Below are 21,181 nucleotides of genomic sequence, written 5' to 3' on the forward strand. Positions count from 1 at the left end.
ACTAGTATAAATAAGGAATATCTGTGGAAATTGCAGGAAAATTTGATATATAAAAAATTGAGGTTAGGACGGGAAACTAAATTGTAAAATAATCTTAATAATCAATAGAGTGAAGTTATTTTTTATAAAGTTCTAATTACTCCCCTATTCGACCAGAAAAAAACATCGAACTTGGAAAAGTCTGATACTAAAGTCAGATCCTTTATAATACAGTATTGATCAAATATTCTGGAGGCGGTAAAAACAAAAGCTTATAGAACCCATATTCGAGAAAAGTTGAACAAAAATAAAATCAAAATGCCGCGTTTATGTCGACGAACTTTTAAAGAAGCCTGGAATATGCAGAGATAGCTATAATAATAGTTATAGTGTAAGTAATGCATGTTCAAGTAAAGAAAACAAGTCAGGAAGTGGTAGTGGGGATTTCAACTTTTTCTTGAAGAAGCCAAGGATATAATTTAAATAATGATGATTATGACAATGTCACTGCTATCTTTTCCGAGATGAATTAAGGAATAATTATTTCTGTAGAAACTGTAATTCACAATTTAACGCAAGGTGAAAATTTGACAAATGAAGTTTACATTAAAACTAAATCGGAAGATTCTTTAGAATCTGACCCGGAAATGGAAGGAAAGAGAGTAACAGTTAGTGAAATTGTCTATATAAATATATTCAAGCGATTGCTCATTTCCTATAAATGCAATTGAGTGAGAAAAGGGTGGAGATAGTGCAGATAATTAATTTGTGACTTTGATCATCCGGATGCTGAAATATTTAAAAAAATCGCTTAGTGTAGTCGTACAACAAAAACCTTATTTTAAGGATTGTGAGCTTTATTAAAAAAATATTTCTGTAGTTAGTTTTATGTTTAGTCTTAGGTATATATCCGACCAATTCTATAGTTTTAATACTTATTTTATGTATGTTGGTACCACTGAGCAATGTAATGAGAGATGGCAGCTTGATAACCACGAATGTACAAATGCTATAAAATATTTGAGTTATATATAAGTACTCTTAATAATAAAGATACAAATTTAAGGAATAATAACACTAACGAAAAGAACAGTAAATTGATTTGGAGGCAGACCGCAAACAAAACTAAGATTGGTTCACATTCAAACTTTGGTGACCGTATATTAACCATTTATTCCAAAAGTTTCCATGGTTGTAACAAAACCCCTATACTTTTTATGTGGTTTTAACTAACCTACATGTACATGTATTGAGGTTATACGTGTTTTATTATTGTTAATATAATGGTTATCAATACATTTGTTTACTATTTTAATTGATAAAATTAAGAACACAATAATACAGGAAAGGTTATTAACAGAGAAATGGATATCCAAAATCTTGAAGAAGAAACTGATATCCACGATAATTTTTCATCAAGTATCGATATAAAACAAGAATTAATTGACGAAGTACCTACAATAGAAATTCAAAATAGAAATGAACAAGTAAATACAATTCACTCGATCAAACAAGAAATCAACGATGACTTGAATACAACTGAGATATTTGATAATAATGTGGATGTACTTAATAAAACAATAAGGAACATTTCGAGTACTCAATTCAAACTAAACAAACCGGGATATTCGGAAGCTACCCATAGAAAGGGAATTAAATTAAAAGGTGAGTTGAACTGATTTATGACTACCACCGTGTTACATGTAAGTCTTGAGAATATTTTTTAATCAATAATCAGGAGGAAGTTGTGACTACTATTGGTTTCATTTTTGTTTATTGCAGAATCATAATTTAATCTTTAACAGTGTTTTATAGAATATGTCTTATTTGTTTCAAATGTCATATTCTTAATTCCACTGATGGCTTATAGATTTATTTATGGGGATTATAATAAGCTGCAATAACATTTTTTGTTCTTAATGATATCTTTGTCTATCATTTCAATAAGTATTTAATAACAATTAAACAGCTTTCTGATACAAATAATGAATAATTGCTATTATTGGCTCTTGGAATTATCACAAATAGATTATTATCTCGGATAACCAAGCAGCCATTAGAACTCTGAGCTCCATTGTCATAAGGTTTGGTAAGGCCTGTACAAATTACATAAGCTATGTAAGAATTAATGGAACAATCTACAGGGGTTGAGACGGTCAAAGAAAGGTACCCCTGGAAAAACTATAAAACTACATCTAATGGCACTTATCATCATCACTTCTTTTCTATTATTCTTGGATATTTTGATGTGCTTTTTTTAAAATGATCTAGGTTCCCTTTCTTATTACTGGACACTATTATTTCTAATTTCAACTTACATTTTCATGCTACTATTTTTACCAATAAAATGCATATGTCTATAAATATTTTTCAACTAAATTAATTTAAAAATTTGTCTTTAACAGTTACAGGACTGATAAGAGATTGGAAACATTTGCAACCAAATTCTATGGGGTTAATGATATGTGTATATTGTGGGAATTTATATACAAAACAAGAAGAATTGTTATACCACTTGGCAATAAATCATTGTATAAAAGGAAACAAATTTTCCAAGATTAGAATGCACCATAAAACTAAAAGTAATACATGTATTGTGGGAAATATTAATATTAAAGATGAAATTGAAGTGATTGAACATAAATTGAAAGTAGAGCTGCAGGACACCTTAAACCAGTTGGATGTTATCAATAATTCAAACTCAAATTTACATAAGCGTTTGAAATCAATTCAAACCAAATCAAACATGCATTTACATACTTACACAAGGACTAAACCATTCAAATGTGATATTGGTAGGAGCCTCTTCTCTTATAAAAGTAATTCAAACATAAAAATGCATAATCACCCAGGAGAAAAGCCCTTCAGATGTGACATTTGTTCTAAAACTTTTTCACAGAGAAGTGGTTTGAAGAGACATTTGTATAATCATACAGGAGAAAAATCATTCAAATGTGATATTTGTTCTAAAAGTTTTTCACAGTCAAGTGATTTGAAGTCACATTTGCGCAGTCATACAGGAGAGAAGCCATTCAAATGCGAAGTTTGTTTTAAAACTTTTTCACGTAGGAATGGTTTGAAAATACATTCGTATACTCATACGGGAGAAAAGCCATTCAAATGTGACATTTGTTTTAAAACTTTTCCACAGTCAAGTGATTTAAAGAAACATTTGCGTAACCATACAGGAGAAAAGCCATTCAAATGTGATATTTGTTTGAAACCATTTTCACGGAAAATTAATTTGAAGACACATTTATGTAGTCATACAGGAACAAAACCATTCAAATGTGACATTTGCTTAAAAACTTTTTCAGATAAGAGTATTTTGAAGAGACATTTGCATAGTCATACAGGAGAGAAGCCATTCAAATGTGATATTTGTTTGAAAACATTTACATGGAAAATAAATTTAAAAAGACATTTTCATAGTCATACAGCAGAAAAGCCATTCAAATGTGACATTTGTTTGAAAACTTTTTCAGATACAAGTCATTTGAAGGCACATTTGCGTATCCATACAGGAGAAAAGCCTTTCAAATGTGATGTTTGTTTGAAAACTTTTTCAGAAAAGAGCGGATTGAAGAGACATTTGCGTACTCATACAGGAGAAAAACCATTCAAATGTGATATTTGTTTGAAACCATTTTCACAGAAAATTCTTTTGAAGACGCATTTGCATAGTCACACAGGAGAAAAACCATTCAAATGTGACGTTTGTTTCAAAACTTTTTCAGACAGAAGTAATTTGAAGAGACATTTGCCTAGTCATACAAGAGAAAAGCCATTCAAATGTGATATTTGTTTTACAACTTTTTTACAGTCCATTGATTTCAATGCACATTTGTGTATTCATACAGGAGAAAAGCCATTTAAATGTGACATTTGTTTGAAATCTTTTTCACAGATAAGTAATTTGAATAGGCATTCACGTATACATACAGGAGAAAAGCCATTCAAATGTGAAATTTGTTTAAAAACTTTTTCAGATAGAAGTAATTTGAAGAGACATTTGCAAAGTCATACGGGGGGAAAGCCATTCAAATGTGATATTTGTTCGAAACCATTTTCACGGAAAATCAATTTGACGACACATTTGTGTAGTCATACAGGAGAAAACATTTGCGAAAATGTACAAGAGGAAAACCATTGATGTGCTATAATTGTTACAAAATTTATCTCACAATTGTAATTTGTGTACATATTCGATTAGTCATATATTCATCAAGGAACAAAAAAATTTTTAGATTTAACATTAAGAAAATATTTATTGATTAAAAGATTGAATAAAAAATTAAAATTTGTCTTCTTAATATTATCATTAACAATAACACCTTGACCTGTAACAAAAATTGGATTATAAAATTTATGACCTAACTAGTATAAATAAGGAAACAAAGGAATATCTGTGGAAATTGCAGGAAAATTTAGTAGATAAAAAATTGAGGTTAGGACGGGAAACCAAATTCTAAAATAATGTCTCAATTAGCATGGGGGAAATGGCGGCGAAATCACCCTATTCTATGAAACAATGGTACTCTTATGGGGAGCTTAGAGTAAAATTATGTTCTAAAAAGTTCTAACTATTCAATTCGACCAGACGAAAACATCGAACTTAGAAAAGTGGGAAAAGTCTGATGTTATGTCAGATCCTTAATAATACAGTATTGATCAAATATTTTGGAGGCGGTAAAGACAAAAGCAACATGAGAAACTTATAGAACGCATATTCGAAAAAAGTTGAACAAAAATGCCGCGTTTATGTCGACGAACTTTTAAAGAAGCCTGGAATATACAGAGGTGGCTATAATAATAGTTATAGTGTAAGTAATGCATGTTCAAGGCGAAAGAAGTAATTACATTCGATCAACTATATAGTTTTAATACTTATTTTCTGTATGTGGGTATCACTGGGCAATGTAATAAGTGAATAATAAAATATTTGAGTTATATAAGTAGTCTTAATAATAAAAATACGAATATAAGAAATAATAACACCAATCAAGGAAACATTAAACTGTTTTGAAGTCAGACCGTAAATAAAACTGAGATTCGTTCAAATTCAGCACTTTGGTGAACGTAATCATGTTCGTGTTAACCATTTGTTCCGAGAGGTTCCAAGGTTGTAACAAAATTCCTATACTTCTGTGGTTTTAACTAACCTACATGTATTGAGGTTATACGTGTATTATTATCGTTAAAATACATTTTTTTTACTAATTTAATTGATATAATTAAGAACACGATAATACAGGAAAGGTTATTAACAGAGAAATGGATATCCAAAATCTTGAAGAAGAAATTGATATCCACGATAATTTTTTATCAAGTATCGATATAAAACAAGAATTAATTGACGAAGTACCTACAATAAAAATTCAAAATAGAAATGAACAAGTAAATACAATTCACTCAATCAAACAAGAAATCAACGATGACTTGAATACAACTGAGATATTTGATAACAATGTGGATGTAACTAATGAAACAACAAGGAACATTTCGAGTACTCAATTCAAACTAAACAAGCCGGGATATTCGAAAGCTACCCATAGAAAGAAAATTAAATTAAAAGGTGAGTTGAACTAATTTATGACTGCTTTAGTATATTTTTTATTCAATAATGGGTAAGTAGTAAGATGTAACTAAATATATCATGATGATATATAGCTCTGACTGGGCTACATGCACACTTCTTTTCTTCTATTTCTGGATATTTGTGATGTGCTTTTTATCAAATTATTTAGGTTCCTTTTCCTGTTACTAGACACCATTGTATAATACTAATAAATATTGTGAATCTCCAACAAATTATTTAAAAAATTGTCTTTAACAGTTACAGGACTGATGAAAGATGGAAAATATTGGCAGCCAAATTCTATGGGGTTAATGATATGTGTATATTGTGGGAATTTATATACAAAACAAGAAGAATTGTTATACCACTTGGCAATAAATCATTGTATAAAAGGAAGCAAATTTTCCAAAATTAGAAAGCACCATAAAAGTAAAAGTGATACATGTATTATGGAAAATATTGATATAAAAGATGAAATTGAAGTAGTTGAACATGAACTCAAAGTGGAACTGCAGGATACCACAAACCAGTTGGATGTTACCGATAATTTAGAATCAATTCAAACTAATTCAAATATGCATTTACATAGTTACACTACAACAAAACAATTCAAATGTGACATTTGTAGCAAACCATTCTCTTATAAAAGTAATTTAAATATACATATGCTTAGTCACAAGAGAGAAAAGCGATTTAAGTGTGACATTTGTTTGAAAACTTTTCCATATACAAGTTACTTGAAGACACATTTGTGCAGCTGTACAGAAGAAAAGCCATTCAAATGTGATATTTGTTCTAAGACTTTTTCGCAGAGGAGTGGTTTGAAGAGACATTTGAAAAGTCATTCAGGAGAAAAGTCATTTAAATGTGATATTTGTTCTAAAACTTTTTCACAGTCAAGTGATTTGAAGACACATTTTCGTAGTCATACAGGAGAAAAGCCATTCAAATGTGAAATTTGTTTTAAAACTTTTTCACGTATGAATGGTTTGAAAATACATTCTTATACTCATTCAGGAGAAAAGCCATTCAAATGTGATATTTGTTTTAAAACCTTTTCACAGTCAAGTGATTTGAAAAAACATTTGCTTAACCATACAGGAGAAAAGCCATTCAAATGTGATATTTGTTTAAAACCATTTTCAAGGAAAATTAGTTTGAAAACACATTTGCATATCCATACAGGAGAAAAACCTTTCAAATGTGAAATTTGTTTAAAAACTTTTTCAGATAAAAGTAATTTGAAGAGACATTTGCGAAGTCATACAGGAGAAAACTTTTGCATAAATTTACAGGAGAAAAACCATTGAAGTTTAATTTTTCACAAAAATGTAATTTGAGGACACATTTCATTAGTCATATAGGAGAAAAAGCAAATGTGGATACAGATATTTGATAGATAAATAAATACAGGAGAAAATACATTCAATTATGACATATTTTTGAAACAATTTTCTAATTAAAGCTATTTAAAAGTAAATATATGTATTCACACAGGAGAATAGCCATTCAACATAACCTATATACCATTTCTTGCAATGACTGTTAATTAAAAAACTATATAGAATAAAAAAAGGCAAAATAATTAATTTTTTGATATCATAAAAATGATACGAATGTTTTACCATTATTAAATGCATTTTTTACATATAGTTCTTTATATTGTATTTTTTTCATTTATTTTTTTTTAATTATGTCAACCCTCAACTACTAAAGTAAATTTTTTGTTATTTGTAAATTTGTATAGGTTTATAGACTACACGTATTTAGTTTAAAAAATTTATTTTTAACCAGTTATGACATTAATGTACAAAAAATGCTTAGATTTAACATTAAGAAAATATTTATTGATTAAAAGATGCATGGGGAAATGGCGGCGAAATCGCCCTATTCTGTGAAACAATGGTACTCTTATGTGGAGCTTAGAGTAAAATTATGTTCTAAAAAGTTCTAACTACTCTTCAAATCGACCAGACCAAAACATAGAACTTGGAAAAGTGGGAAAAGTCTGATGTTATGTCAGATCCTTAATAATACAGTATTGATCAAATATTCTGGAGTCGGTAAAAACAAAAGCTTATAGAACCCATATTCGAAAAAACTTGAACAAAAATAAAATCAAAATGCATCGTTTATGTCGCCGAACTTTTAAAGAAGCCTGGAATATACAGAGGTGGCTATAATAATAGTTATAGTGTAAGTAAAGCGTGTTCAAGTACAGGAAACAAGTCAGGAAGTGGTAATGGGGAAAATTTTCCTGTTAGACGCCATTTATGTGACGAAATCTGTCAAAAGAGAGCAGAATGTTCTTTGAATAGAGGCGAAAGAAGTAATAACAGTGGACAGTTTTAAAACAATGCCCATAGTGTGCAGGAAACTACACAGGAAAAAGAGGAAGAACAAATTTGTCTCTTTCGAAAATTCTTGATAGTCTATAAAGTTCGTATCACTGGGCAATGTAATAACTGAATAATAAAATATTTGAGTTATATAAGTAGTCTTAATAATAAAAATACAAATATAAGGAAACAATAAACTGATTTGGAATCAGACCGCAAACAAAACAGATTCGTTCAAATTCAGCACCTTGGTGAACGTAATCATGTTCGTGTTAACCATTTGTTCCGATAGGTTCCAAGGTTGTAACAAAACTCCTATACTTCTGTGGTTTTAACTAACCTACATGTATTGAGGTTATACGTGTATTATTATCGTTAAAATACATTTTTTACTAATTTAATTGATATAATTAGGAACACGATAATACAGGAAAGGTTATTAACAGAGAAATGGATATCCAAAATCTTGAAGAAGAAATTGATATCCACGATAATTTTTTATCAAGTATCGATATAAAACAAGAATTAATTGACGAAGTACCTACAATAAAAATTCAAAATAGAAATGAACAAGTAAATGCAATTCACTCAATCAAACAAGAAATCAACGATGACTTGAATACAACTGAGATATTTGATAACAATGTGGATGTACTTAATAAAACAACAAGGAACATTTCGAGTACTCAATTCAAACTAAACAAGCCGGGATATTCGAAAGCTACCCATAGAAAGAAAATTAAATTAAAAGGTTAGTTGAACTAATTTATGACTGCTTTAGTGTATTTTTTATTCAATAATGGGTAAGTAGTAAGATGTAACTAAATATGGTTTAATTTTCATTTATTGCACAATGCTGAAATATCTGATCAATTAACCTTTTCACTGTGACTCTTTCTTATAGTAGAGCCAGTAAGGCATTCCCAGCATGATATGCCCCATTTTAGAAGACCTAGATGAATGTTCTGTGATGACAAAATTTCTTAAATCATTCCTTTAATAATTATAAAAGTCCTCACTAAAAATCACAATTGCTTATATTCCATTTTCTTCCATGAAATTTTTCAACTTTTATAATTAATTTGATCATAATATTTTTCAGTCAAATTAACCAGGCCAATACACAGGACTCTCCCTCATGAAACAGTGAAAGGGTTAAAAACCAACATCTAGAGGGATTATAATCATAATTGAATCTTTAACAATGTTATACATGTTATGGTACAAAATATGTCTTATTTATTCCAAATTTTATGTTCTTAATTCCAATGGTGGCTTTTAGATTTATATATGGGAATTATAATAATCTCCTATAAGTATAACATTTTATGTTCTTAATGATATATGTCTATCAGTTTAATAAGTATATAAAATAATTAAATAGCTTTCTGACACAAATAATGAATAATTGCTATTATTGGCTCTTGGAATTATCCCTAATAAGAAATTATCATCTCAGATAGCCAAGCAGCCATTAGAACTCTGAGCTCCAGTGTCATGAGGTTTGGTAAGGCCTGTACAAGTTAAATGAGCTATGTAAAAAGAATTACTGGAACAATCTCCAGAAGTTGAGACAATCAAAGATAGGTACTCCTGAAAAAACTATAAAACTACATCTAATAGCCTTTATCATCATGATGTATAGCTCTGACGACTGGACTACATGCACACTTCTTTTCTTCTATTCCTGGATATTTGTGATGTGTTTTTTATCAAATTATTTAGGTTCCTTTTCCTGTTACTAGACACTATTGTATAATACTAATAAATATCTTTAATCTCCAACAAATTATTTAAAAAATTGTCTTTAACAGTTACAGGACTGATGAGAGATGGAAAATATTGGCAGCCAAATTCTATGGGGTTAATGATATGTGTATATTGTGGGAATTTATATACAAAACAAGAAGAATTGTTATACCACTTGGCAATAAATCATTGTATAAAAGGAAGCAAATTTTCCAAAATTAGAAAGCACTATAAAAGTGATATATGTATTATGGAAAATCTTGATATTAAAGATGAAATTGAAGTATTTGAACATGAATTGAAAGTGGAACTGCAGGAAAATACAAACCAGATGGAAAAACCATTCAAATGTGACATTTGTAGCAAACCATTCTCTTATAAAAGTAATTTAAATATACATATGCTTAGTCACAAGAGAGAAAAGCGATTTAAGTGTGACATTTGTTTGAAAACTTTTCCATATATAAGTTACTTGAAGACACATTTGTGCAGCTATACAGAAGAAAAGCCATTCAAATGTGATATTTGTTCTAAAACTTTTTCACGGAGGAGTGGTTTGAAGAGACATTTGAAAAGTCATTCAGGAGAAAAGTCATTTAAATGTGATATTTGTTCTAAAACTTTTTCACAGTCAAGTGATTTGAAGACACATTTCCGTAGTCATACAGGAGAAAAGCCATTCAAATGTGAAATTTGTTTTAAAACTTTTTCACGTATGAATGGTTTGAAAATACATTCTTATACTCATTCAGGAGAAAAGCCATTCAAATGTGATATTTGTTTTAAAACCTTTTCACAGTCAAGTGATTTGAAAAAACATTTGCTTAACCATACAGGAGAAAAGCCATTCAAATGTGATATTTGTTTAAAACCATTTTCACGGAAAATTAATTTGAAAACACATTTATGTAGTCATACAGGAGAAAAGCCGTTCAAATGTGACATTTGCTTAAAAACTTTTTCAGATAGGAGTATTTTGAAGAGACATTTGCCTAGTCATACAGGAGAAAAGCCATTCAAATGTGATATTTGTTTGAGAACGTTTACATGGAAAATTAATTTGAAGAGACATTTTTATAGTCATACAGCAGAAAAGCCATTTAAATGTGAAGTTTGTTTGAAAACTTTTTCAGATACAAGTCATTTGAAGGCACATTTGCGTATCCATACAGGAGAAAAGCCATTCAAATGTGATGTTTGTTATAAAACTTTTTCAGAAAAGAGTAGGATGAAGAGACATTTCCATACTCATACAGGAGAAAAGCCATTCAAATGTGATATTTGCTTGAAACCATTTTCACAGAAAATTCTTTTGAAGACACATTTGCATAGTCATACAGGAGAAAAGCCATTCAAATGTGACATTTGTTTGAAAACATTTACATGGAAATTAAATTTGAAGAGACATTTTTATATTCATACAGCAGAAAAACCATTCAAATGTGACATTTGTTTGAAAACTTTTTCAGATAAAAGTCACTTGAAGGCACATTTGCATGTCCATACAGGAGAAAAGCCATTCAAATGTGATGTTTGTTCTAAAACTTTTCCAGAAAAGAGTAGGTTGAAGAGACATGTGCGAACTCATACAGGAGAAAAGCCTTTCAAATGTGATGTTTGTTTTAAAACTTTTTCAGAAAAGAGTAGGCTGAAGAGACATTGGCGTACTCATACAAGTGAAAAGCCTTTCAAATGTGATTTTTGTTGGAAACCATTTTCACAGGAATTTCTTTTGAAGAGACATTTGCATAGTCATATAGAAGAAAAACCATTCAATTGTGACGTTTGTTTTAAAACTTTTTTACAGTCCTTTGATTTCAAGACACATTTGTGTATCCAAACAGGAGAAACGCCATTGAAATGTGATGTTTGTTTGAAAACATTTTCACAGATAAGTAATTTGAATAGACATTTGCGTATCCATACAGGAGAAAAGCCTTTCAAATGTGAAATTTGTTTAAAAACTTTTTCAGATAAAAGTAATTTGAAGAGACATTTGCGAAGTCATACAAGAGAAAACTTTTGCATAAATGTACAGGAGAAAAACCATTGAAGTTTAATTTTTCACAAAAATGTAATTTGAGGACACATTTCTTGTAAATTGTGGCTTGTTACCATCTTCTTCCAAAGTTCTCAATTATAGTTTTTGTTGCAATACTTGTGAAATAATGAATCCTTTTGTTTTAGGCAAATTTTGTATGAAACTTTTCATATAAATTCATATTTTTTATTTAATTGTGGAACAGAACGAATAGACGAGAACAGATTCCTGTTCAGTTATATTTAAAAAAATATAAATTCCTGTTTTCCTTTAAAACAGACATCACACGGCATATCAAAGTCCTTATCAATATTTATTTCATTGACCATTTAATTCATATATTACGTACTTAATTGCTCATCATTGTTTTATATATTTTAGGTTAGTATGTCCCAACTTGTGGTGTCAGTTTATAACCTGTTTATAACTTTGTCACACTTTGTTTGGTACAGTTTTTCTTGAATAATTGTCATAGAAAGAGATTTATTCATTTCTTATGTATCTATGGTTCACATTCTGAATTTTTGTGAACGTAGTCATGCTGGTGTTAGACATTTGTTCCGAAAGGTTCCAAGATTGAAACAAAATTGGTATACTTTTTCTGTGGTTTTAACTAACCTAAATGTAAATGTATTGAGGTTATACGTGTATTATTATCATTAAAATAATAGTTATTAACTTGGACGTCCAAGGTTATTAATTTGTTTACTAATTAAATTGATATAATTAAGAACAAGGAAATACAGGAAAGGTTATTAACCAAGAAATGGATGTTAAAAATGTTAAAGAAGAAATTGATATACAAGATGATTTTGTGTCGAATATCCAAATAATAAAACGAGAATTAATTAACGAAGTATCTGCAATGAAAATTCAAAATACAAATGAACAAGTAAATGCAATTCACTCAATCAAACAAGAAATCAACGATGATTTGAATACAACTACAATATTTGATAATAATGTAGATGTAACTAAAAGGGACATTCTCAGTACTCATATCATTAAAAACAAACCAGGATATTCAAAAGATGCCCATAGAAAAGGAAATAAATCAAAAGGTGAGTTGAACTGAGAGATAAGCTTTATTGTCATTAGAAAATTTTATCCACAAAGCAACACAATTTTATATTGTGTAATATAAAAATGTAGAATAACATTAACAACTTAATAATTATAATATATCTTACTTCACACTAAATTGAATTATGCTATTCTATTGAGTCTATAGTAAATTGTTGAATTCTTCCACAGAATAATAAGGTCTTTCAAGTAGAATGTTTTTGTAAATTTTCAGAACATTTTTAATGCCAAAGGTAGCTGATTGAATAATTTAGTGTATAATTTCTCTATCTTACAGTACATATGAAAATTTTAAACAGCATTCTGACACAAATAAATAAATAATTGTTATTTTTGGCCCTTGGAATTATTGCAAACTGGAGATTATCCTGTCCCATAGCCAAGCAGTCATTAAAGCTCTGAGATCCAATGTCATAAGATTCAAGCAGGTTTGGTAATGCTTGGCCAAGTTGAATGAGTTAGTTAAGAAGAATTCCTGGAACAATCTACAGAGGTTGAGACAAGCAAAGATATGTTGGAAAACTAAAATCATCAATATTGGCACTTATCATTTTGCTGTAGCTCTGACTGGGCTACAAGCACATTTCTTTTGTATTATTCATGGATATTTTTTATGTGCTTTTTTCAAATGATTTAGCCTTTTTCTGTTACTAGACACTTTTTCTGTCTCCAATGTAAGCAAAATGCTTGTTTTTTCTCGTATTGTCTGCATTTTAATTATTAGAGAGGTTGTCACTCCATCTCTTGCGCCCTAAGGGTGACTTGTCTCTAGCTATTTTGATCATTCTATCTCCATTCATTCGATCCATGTGTTCGTTCCACTCTCTCTTTCTTCCCAATGTCCATTCATTTATGTTGTGAATATTACATGTTCTTCTAATGCCCTCGCTCCTCTTCCTGTCAAAAATTGTTTTTCCAGCGATCCTGCGCACTATTTTCAATTCGGTGGTTTCTAATATTCTCTTTGTTTTCGATGTGTCTGGTCTGATTTCCACTGTGTATGTTAATATGTTACTAAACATTGTTGCATCAATTTCAAATTTTATTTACCAGTAATATGTATATATCTATAAATATTTTAATTCTTTCCACAAATTATTAAAGAATTTGTCTTCAACAGTTACAGGACTGATGAGAGATGGAAAATGTTGGCAGCCAAATGCTATAGGGTTAATGATATGTGTATATTGTGGGAATTTATACACGAAACAAGTGGAATTGTTGTGGCACTTAGCAATGAATCATTGTATAAAACTAAACAATTTTTATAAAATGAAACTTCATCATAAACATAAAAGTGATAAATGTATTATGAAGAATCTTGATATAAAAGATGAAAGTGAAATAGTTGAACATGAATTGAAAGTGGAGCTGCAGGACACCACAAACCAATTAGATATTACCAATAATTTAAATTCAAATGTACATAAGAGTTTGAAATCCATTCAAACTAATTCAAATATGCTTTCACATACTTACACAAGGGCAAAACCATATGACTTTGGTAGGAAACTGTACTCTTATAAAAGTAAATATATGCATAATCACATGGGAGAAAAGCCATTCAAATGTGACATTTGCTTGAAAACTTTTCCAATTAGGAGTAGTTTGAAGAGACATTTGCATAGTCATACAGGAGAGAAGCCATTCAAATGTGATATTTGTTTAAAACCATTTGCATGGAAAATTAATTTGAAGACACATTTGCGTAGTCATACAGGAGAAAAGCCATATAAGTGTGATATTTGTGGTAAAACTTTTTTACAAAAAAGTGGCTTAAAGATACATTTGTATAATCATACAGAAGAAAAGCCATTCAAATGTGATGTTTGTTTAAAAACTTTTTCATATACAAGTCACTTGACAACACATTTGCGAAGTCATACAGGAGAAAAGCCATTCAAATGTGATATTTGTTTGAAACAATATTCACGGAAAATTAATTTGAAGATACATTTACGTAGTCATACAGGAGAAAAGCCATTTAAATGCGATATTTGTTTGAAACCATTTTCTCAGAAAATAAATTTAAAGTCACATTTGTGGAGTCATACAGGAGAAAAACCATTCAAATGTGACATTTGTTTGAAAACTTTTTTTAATACAAGTAATTTGAAGACACATTTACGTATCCATACAGGAGAAAAGCCATTCAAATGTGACATTTGTTTGAAAACTTTTTCAGATAGGAGTAATTTGAAGAGACATTTGGGTAGTCATACAGGAAAGAAGCCATTCAAATGTGAAGTTTGTTTTAAAACCTTTTCACAGTCCGGTGATTTAAAAACACATTTGCGTAGTCATACAGGAGAAAAACCATTCAAATGTGAAATTTGTTGGAGAACTTTTTCCTATACAACAAGTTTAAATGTACATATGCGTATTCACACAGGAGAAAAGCCATTCAAATGTGGAATATGTTCAAAAACTTTTTCTCAGACGAGTAGTTTAAGGACACATTTGCGGAGTCATACTGGAGAAAAGCCATTCAAATGTAATATATGTTTGAAGACTTTTTCACAGACGAGTAATGTGACGATTCATTTACGTAGTCATACAGGAGAAAAGCCGTTCAAATGTGACTTTTGTTCTAAAACTTTCTTTGATACAAGTAATATGAAGGCACATTTGCGTATCCATACAGGAGAAAAGCCTTTCAAATGTGATGTTTGTTTGAAAACTTTTTCAGATAGGAGTAATTTGAAGAGACATTTGCGTAGTCATACAGGAAAAAAGCCATTCAAATGTGACATTTGTTCAAAAAGTTTTTCAGATAAAGATAACTTGAAGACACATTTGCGCATCCATACAGGAGAAAAGCCATTCAAATGTGACATTTGTTCTAAAACTTTTTCAGATAGGAGTAATTTGAACAAACATTCACTTAGTCACACTGGAAAAAAGCCATACAAATGTGAAACTTGCTTTAAAACTTTTTTACAGTTCAGTGATTTCAAGATACATTTACGGAGTCATACAGGGGAAAAGTCATTCTAATGTGAGATAACTCTGAAAATTTTATGAGTATTTTGAAGAAACTTTTACATAAACACACAGGAGAAAAACCAAACAAAACTATTATTTTTGTTTAAAAACTTTAAAAATTTAAAAAGCCATATGTTTGACAACATTTTCATTGATAAATTGTTGATAGATATTTACATACAGGAGAAAATACATTCATTTATGACATTTGTTTGAAACAATTTTCTAATATGTTAATTAAAAAACTATATAGAATAAAAAAAAGGCAAAGTAATTAATTTTTTGATATAATCATGAAATGAGCCCTGTACACAATATTCTCCAACAAATAGAAATCTGTGAATTGTGAAGCATGAAAATAGATGGCGACGCAGACTGGATTGAAGAAAAATTGAAAAACTTTTTTGTAAGTTCCTAAACTCAAGATATTCGAGAAGCAAATGGTTGTTTTAACCACGCTATTATTAGCTTCACTTGTATGTGGGTTTGTTTGTAACTCTCCTTTGTGCCTTATTACTGTTAGTATATCCCACCGCTTCAATTGCATATTTTTTCTAATAAAACCCTTTTTCGGAACCAGTCCCTTTATTTAATAGCCAGACCTCGTATATAATGGTTGTGGAATTTGACTTCCTCATTTTTTCGTCCATTCTATATTGAAACCGAACGCGACGTTCCTTACGATCGGTGATCTATTTGATCTCTGATCATAATTTCTTCAGAAATAATACTCTTTCAAGACTGGTGGAAAAAACGAGAAAGATTGAATCGGGATGATAATGCCTTTGCGCAAATATGTATTTACATGCTTCTAATATACTTTCATTTATATAAAGCGTCTTTGCCAAATTACTAAAAGGATTTAAATTACTGTCAATATAATTATTACATCGCAAATTAAGATCTAAAATCAAATTCATATGATGAATGTACATTTAGATATATTTCAAGTATAAAGTCCCAATAATTATGTTTTTTGAATGAAATGTCGTAATTTAGAACATATATGTCGTAATTTGTACCGGGCAAGTGGCAACACTGCTACGCCATTTTGTTTCTAAAATGTCTTTGTGTAGCTGTTACGCTTTTAATTCCGTATTTTTGTTTGTTATATTAGTTTTATTGGTAATATTTGTGAAAAATGCTGTAAATCAGATCTTTTTTGCTACGTACGTACCAAAAAATTATGATGCGCAGATGAGTTTAATTATCAATTATCATCTTTCGAGTTGATGTATCGGTTGTTTTAAGAATACATTTTTTGTTTATTGTTACCGTTATATCATTGTTCAATTTTTCAACAATTAACATTAAAGTTAATGATTATGTCTGCCAAATAGATTTTTTGTCAATTTTTCTTCTCGACTGGATTCGTTTATTTATCCTTCTATACCAGCCTAATAGCAATATTAATTTACAAAAAATCTAAAAGTACTAAAAATAAATTCAGTTGCAGACTGTACGTTAAATGGACTAAGTTCTTTATGACAATATTGTATGTATATGCTGATTTCTATTCTTATACTGATTAAATGCACGATTAAATAAATAAAAAATGATAAACACTATCAGAATTTTGATTTTGTTTGCTTCCCATTTTTCTTCTTTTAAAAACTTCCTCAAGGTCTGCTTGTTGCATAATGTTATTTTTCATTTCGCCTTCACTGCTGCTAATTAATCATACTAAGATTTACTTGAAAATGGTACTGAAAGTGAGAGATTTTTCCATTATAAAAAATCTGAAAATACAGTGCAACCTTGGTAGAGAAACCCTTTAAGAACTGATTAATAAATATTTACGGAGAAATTTTGGAGGAAAACCGAGAACACGAAGAGAAACCTTTTTAACAATCTACCGGCTAAAAATTCAGAACCTAGTTAGACGACAACACAAAAATGCATTGTTATTGGTCCCTAAACTGCTTGGAATTGGACAGCGAACAAAACTAAGATTCGTTCATATTCAGCACTTTGGTGAACGTAATCATGTTTGTGTTAACCATTTGTTCTAAAAAGTTCCGATGATGTAACTAATTTTTTTATGGTTTTAACTAACCTACATTTTACATGTATTGAAGTTATACGTGTCTTATTATCGTTAAAATATTGGTTATCATTTTTTCACTATTTTAATTCATATAATTAAGAACACTATATACAGGAAATATTATTAACAGAGAAATGGATATCCAAAATCTTGAAGAAGAAATTGCTAATCTGTCGAATATCGATATAAAACAAGAATTAATTGACGAAGTATCTACAATAAAAATTCAAAATACAAATGAACAAATAAATGGAATTCATTCAATCAAACAAGAAATCAACGATGACTTGAATACAAATAAAATATTTAATAACAATGTAGATGTAACTGTTGAAACAAAAAAGAAAACAAGATATTCAAAAGTTGCCCCTAGAAAGCGAATCAAATACAAAGGTAAGTTGAACATATAAAGTCTAGTATATTTTTCATTCAATAATGGGGAGAAAAATGTAACTTCCTAGTATTCTTGCAGAATACTAAAATATTTCCAATTAAAAACAAAAATCTAGAGAGATTATCAACATAAATTAATCTATAGAAGTATTATACATGTTGTGGTACAAAATACACCTTATTTATTTGAAACCTCATGTTCTTAATTCCAATGACGGCTTTTCATTTTATGAGAATTATAATAATCAATGATAATTACTATATTTTCTGTGCTTTATATCTTCTTCTGTCAGTTAAAAAAGTATATATAAACATTTTAAACAGCTTTATAACATAAATACATAAATGTTATTGATTGGCAGTTCTCAGCTCAAATCACAGGAACAATCTACAGGGGTAATGAAGGCAAAGATACTCCAGGACAACTATAAGACCATAACTATTAGCCATTATCATAAAAGTGTAGCTCTGACTGTGCTACATGTACGCTTCTTTTCTATTATTCCTGGATATTTCTGATGTGCTTTTTATTCAAGTTCCATTTCTTGTTACTAGACACTTTTGTGTTAATTTCAAACCCCATTTTGATTTTTCATGCTATTCTTTACAAATAATATGCATTTGTGTATAAAATTTTTTCAACAAATTATTCAAAAATTTGTCTTTAACAGGTACAAGACTGATAAGAGATGGAAAATATATCCAACCAAATGCTATGGGGTTAATGATATGTGCATATTGTGGGAAATTATACACTAAACAAGTAGAATTGTTATACCACTTAGCAACGAATCATTTTATAAAAGGAAACAAATTTTACAAGATTAGAATACACCATAAAAGTAAAAGTGATACACATATGGAAAATCTTGATATTAAAGATCAAATTGAGATGGTTGGAAATGAATTGAAAGTGGAGCTGCAGGACACCACAAAACAATTGGATGTTACTGATAATTTGAATTCAAATATTCATAAGGGTTGGAATTTAATTCAGATTAATTCAAATATGCATTCACACACTGACACCAGGGCAAAACCATTCAAATGTGCCATCATTAGGAAACTATTCTCTTATAAAAATAATTTAAATATACATATGCCTAGTCACAAGAGAGAAAAGCGATATAAGTGTGACATTTGTTTGAAAACTTTTCCATATACAAGTTACTTAAAGACACATTTGTGTAGTCATATAGCAAAAAAGCCATTTAAATGTGACATTTGTTTAAACACTTTTTCATATAAGAGTAGTTTGAAGAGACATTTGCATAATCATACAGGAGAAAAGCAATTCAAATGTGATATTTGTTTGAAACCATTTTCCCGGAAAATTAATTTGAACACACATTTCCGTAGTCATACAGGAGAAAAGCCATTCAAATGTGACATTTGCTTAAAAAATTTTTCAGATAGGAGTAATTTGAAGAGACATTTGCATAGTCATACAGGAGAAAAGCCATTCAAATGTGATATTTGTTTGAAAACATTTTCACGGAAAATTAATTTAAAGAGACATTTGCATAATCATACAGGAGAAAAGCCATTCAAATGTGAAATTTGTTTTAAAACTTTTTTACAATCCAGTGATCTCGAGACACATTTGTGTAATCAAGCAACAGAGAAGCAATTAAAATGTGATGTTTGTTTGAAAACTTTTTCAGATACAAGTCATTTGAGGGCACATTTACGTATACATACAGGAGAAAAGCCGTTCAAATGTGACATTTGTTTGAAAACTTTTTCACAGTCAAGTTATTTGAAGACACATTTTCGTAGTCATACAGGAGAAAAGCCATTCGAATGTGACATTTGTTTGAAATTTTTTTCAGATAGGAGTAATTTGAAGAGACATCTCCTTAGACATACAGGAGAAAAGCTATTCAAATGTGATATTTGTTTGAAATCATTTTCACGGAAAAGTCTTTTGAACAGACATTTTCGTAGTCATACAGGAGAAAAGCAATTCAAATGTGACGTTTGTTTTAAAACTTTTTTAGATACAAGTCATTTGAAGGCACATTTGCGTATCCATACAGGAGAAAAGCCCTTTAAATGTAAAATTTGTTTTAAAACTTTTTTACAGTCCATTGATTTCAAAATACATTTGCGTATTCATACAGGAGAGAAACCATTCAAATGTGATATATGTTTGAAAACTTTTTCACAGTTAAGTAATTTGAATAGACATGCACGTATCCATACAGGAGAAAAGCCCTTTAAATGTGAAATTTGTTTCAAAACTTTTTCACACAAAGGTAACTTGAAGGTACATATGCGCAGTCATACAGGAGAAAAACCATTCAAGTGTGACATTTGTTACAAAACTTTTTCACAGAAATGTAATTTGAGAACACATTTGAGTAGTCATATAGAAGAAAAGCCAAATGTGACATAATTTCGAAACCTTATTCATAGATACTTGAGTAGTTGATAGATTAATAGATACAGGAGAAAATACATTCAATTTTTATATTTGTTTGAAATCATTTTATAATATAAGTGATTTAAAAGTAAATATATGTAGTTACACAAGAGAATAGTCATTCAACAATCCTGTCTACCTATTCTTATAATAGTTATAATGTCCATTAATTGAAAAAACTTAAAGTTTTGATACGGAATAAAAAAAATGAGGATTATTAATTTTTTTATATAATTATGAAATGAGTGTTTTATTATTATTAAACGCCTTTTTACACATAGTTATTTGTATTGTATATTTTTCATTTATTCTATTTGTTTTATTATTTTTACAAATTTTAATTTGGAAAGTTTTCTGTAATTATGAAACTGTAGAATTACAGTTACTCACCTACTAGTTACTGTCTATGATAATATGTCAGTCATCCAGTTACAGGCTTTGCAATTTTGGCAGAATCTTCCTTGAATAGAGGCTGAAGAAGTAGTTATAGTGGCATTTATAGATAAGGCTTTAATGCCCATAGTTGTACATTGAACAAACCAATTTATTTAAGAAAATTTCG

The 21,181-nt window shown here is 29.5% G+C and overlaps 4 protein-coding genes across 6 annotated transcripts; all 4 read left to right on the forward strand.

Annotated features, from left to right (window-relative positions):
- The first annotated feature begins 307 nt into the window (after positions 1 to 307).
- Positions 308 to 6,867, forward strand: LOC130447841 (zinc finger protein 729-like). The gene is made up of 4 exons (XM_056784877.1): positions 308 to 1,644; positions 2,385 to 4,127; positions 5,219 to 5,554; positions 5,816 to 6,867. Exons 1-4 carry the CDS (start codon positions 1,344 to 1,346, stop codon positions 6,865 to 6,867), a joined length of 3,432 nt encoding a protein of 1,143 aa, XP_056640855.1. The 5' UTR covers positions 308 to 1,343.
- A 1,346-nt stretch (positions 6,868 to 8,213) lies between these two features.
- LOC130447787 (zinc finger protein 665-like) lies at positions 8,214 to 17,320 on the forward strand. 3 transcript variants are annotated; one of them, XM_056784802.1, is made up of 2 exons: positions 8,214 to 8,647; positions 9,711 to 17,320. In XM_056784802.1, the coding sequence occupies exons 1-2, from the start codon at positions 8,347 to 8,349 to the stop codon at positions 11,696 to 11,698; spliced, it is 2,289 nt and encodes a 762-aa protein (XP_056640780.1). In that variant the 5' UTR covers positions 8,214 to 8,346; the 3' UTR covers positions 11,699 to 17,320. The 3 variants fall into 3 exon arrangements, with proteins under 3 accessions (XP_056640780.1, XP_056640783.1, XP_056640781.1); XM_056784805.1 differs by lacking the exon at positions 9,711 to 17,320 and adding an exon at positions 9,356 to 9,680 and having other exon boundaries at positions 8,248 to 8,647; XM_056784803.1 differs by lacking the exon at positions 9,711 to 17,320 and adding an exon at positions 8,999 to 9,680 and having other exon boundaries at positions 8,288 to 8,647.
- Positions 12,155 to 17,320, forward strand: LOC130447788 (zinc finger protein 271-like). Its single transcript, XM_056784806.1, has 2 exons — positions 12,155 to 12,747; positions 13,890 to 17,320. Exons 1-2 carry the CDS (start codon positions 12,453 to 12,455, stop codon positions 15,764 to 15,766), a joined length of 2,172 nt encoding a protein of 723 aa, XP_056640784.1. The 5' UTR covers positions 12,155 to 12,452; the 3' UTR covers positions 15,767 to 17,320.
- Positions 17,321 to 17,630: 310 nt separating this feature from the next.
- On the forward strand, positions 17,631 to 20,899 carry LOC130447789 (zinc finger protein ZFP2-like). The gene is made up of 2 exons (XM_056784807.1): positions 17,631 to 18,194; positions 18,866 to 20,899. Exons 1-2 carry the CDS (start codon positions 17,936 to 17,938, stop codon positions 20,590 to 20,592), a joined length of 1,986 nt encoding a protein of 661 aa, XP_056640785.1. The 5' UTR covers positions 17,631 to 17,935; the 3' UTR covers positions 20,593 to 20,899.
- Positions 20,900 to 21,181: the final 282 nt, after the last annotated feature.

This window comes from Diorhabda sublineata, chromosome 8 (genome assembly GCF_026230105.1).
Source record: "Diorhabda sublineata isolate icDioSubl1.1 chromosome 8, icDioSubl1.1, whole genome shotgun sequence".
NCBI lineage: Eukaryota > Metazoa > Arthropoda > Insecta > Coleoptera > Chrysomelidae > Diorhabda > Diorhabda sublineata.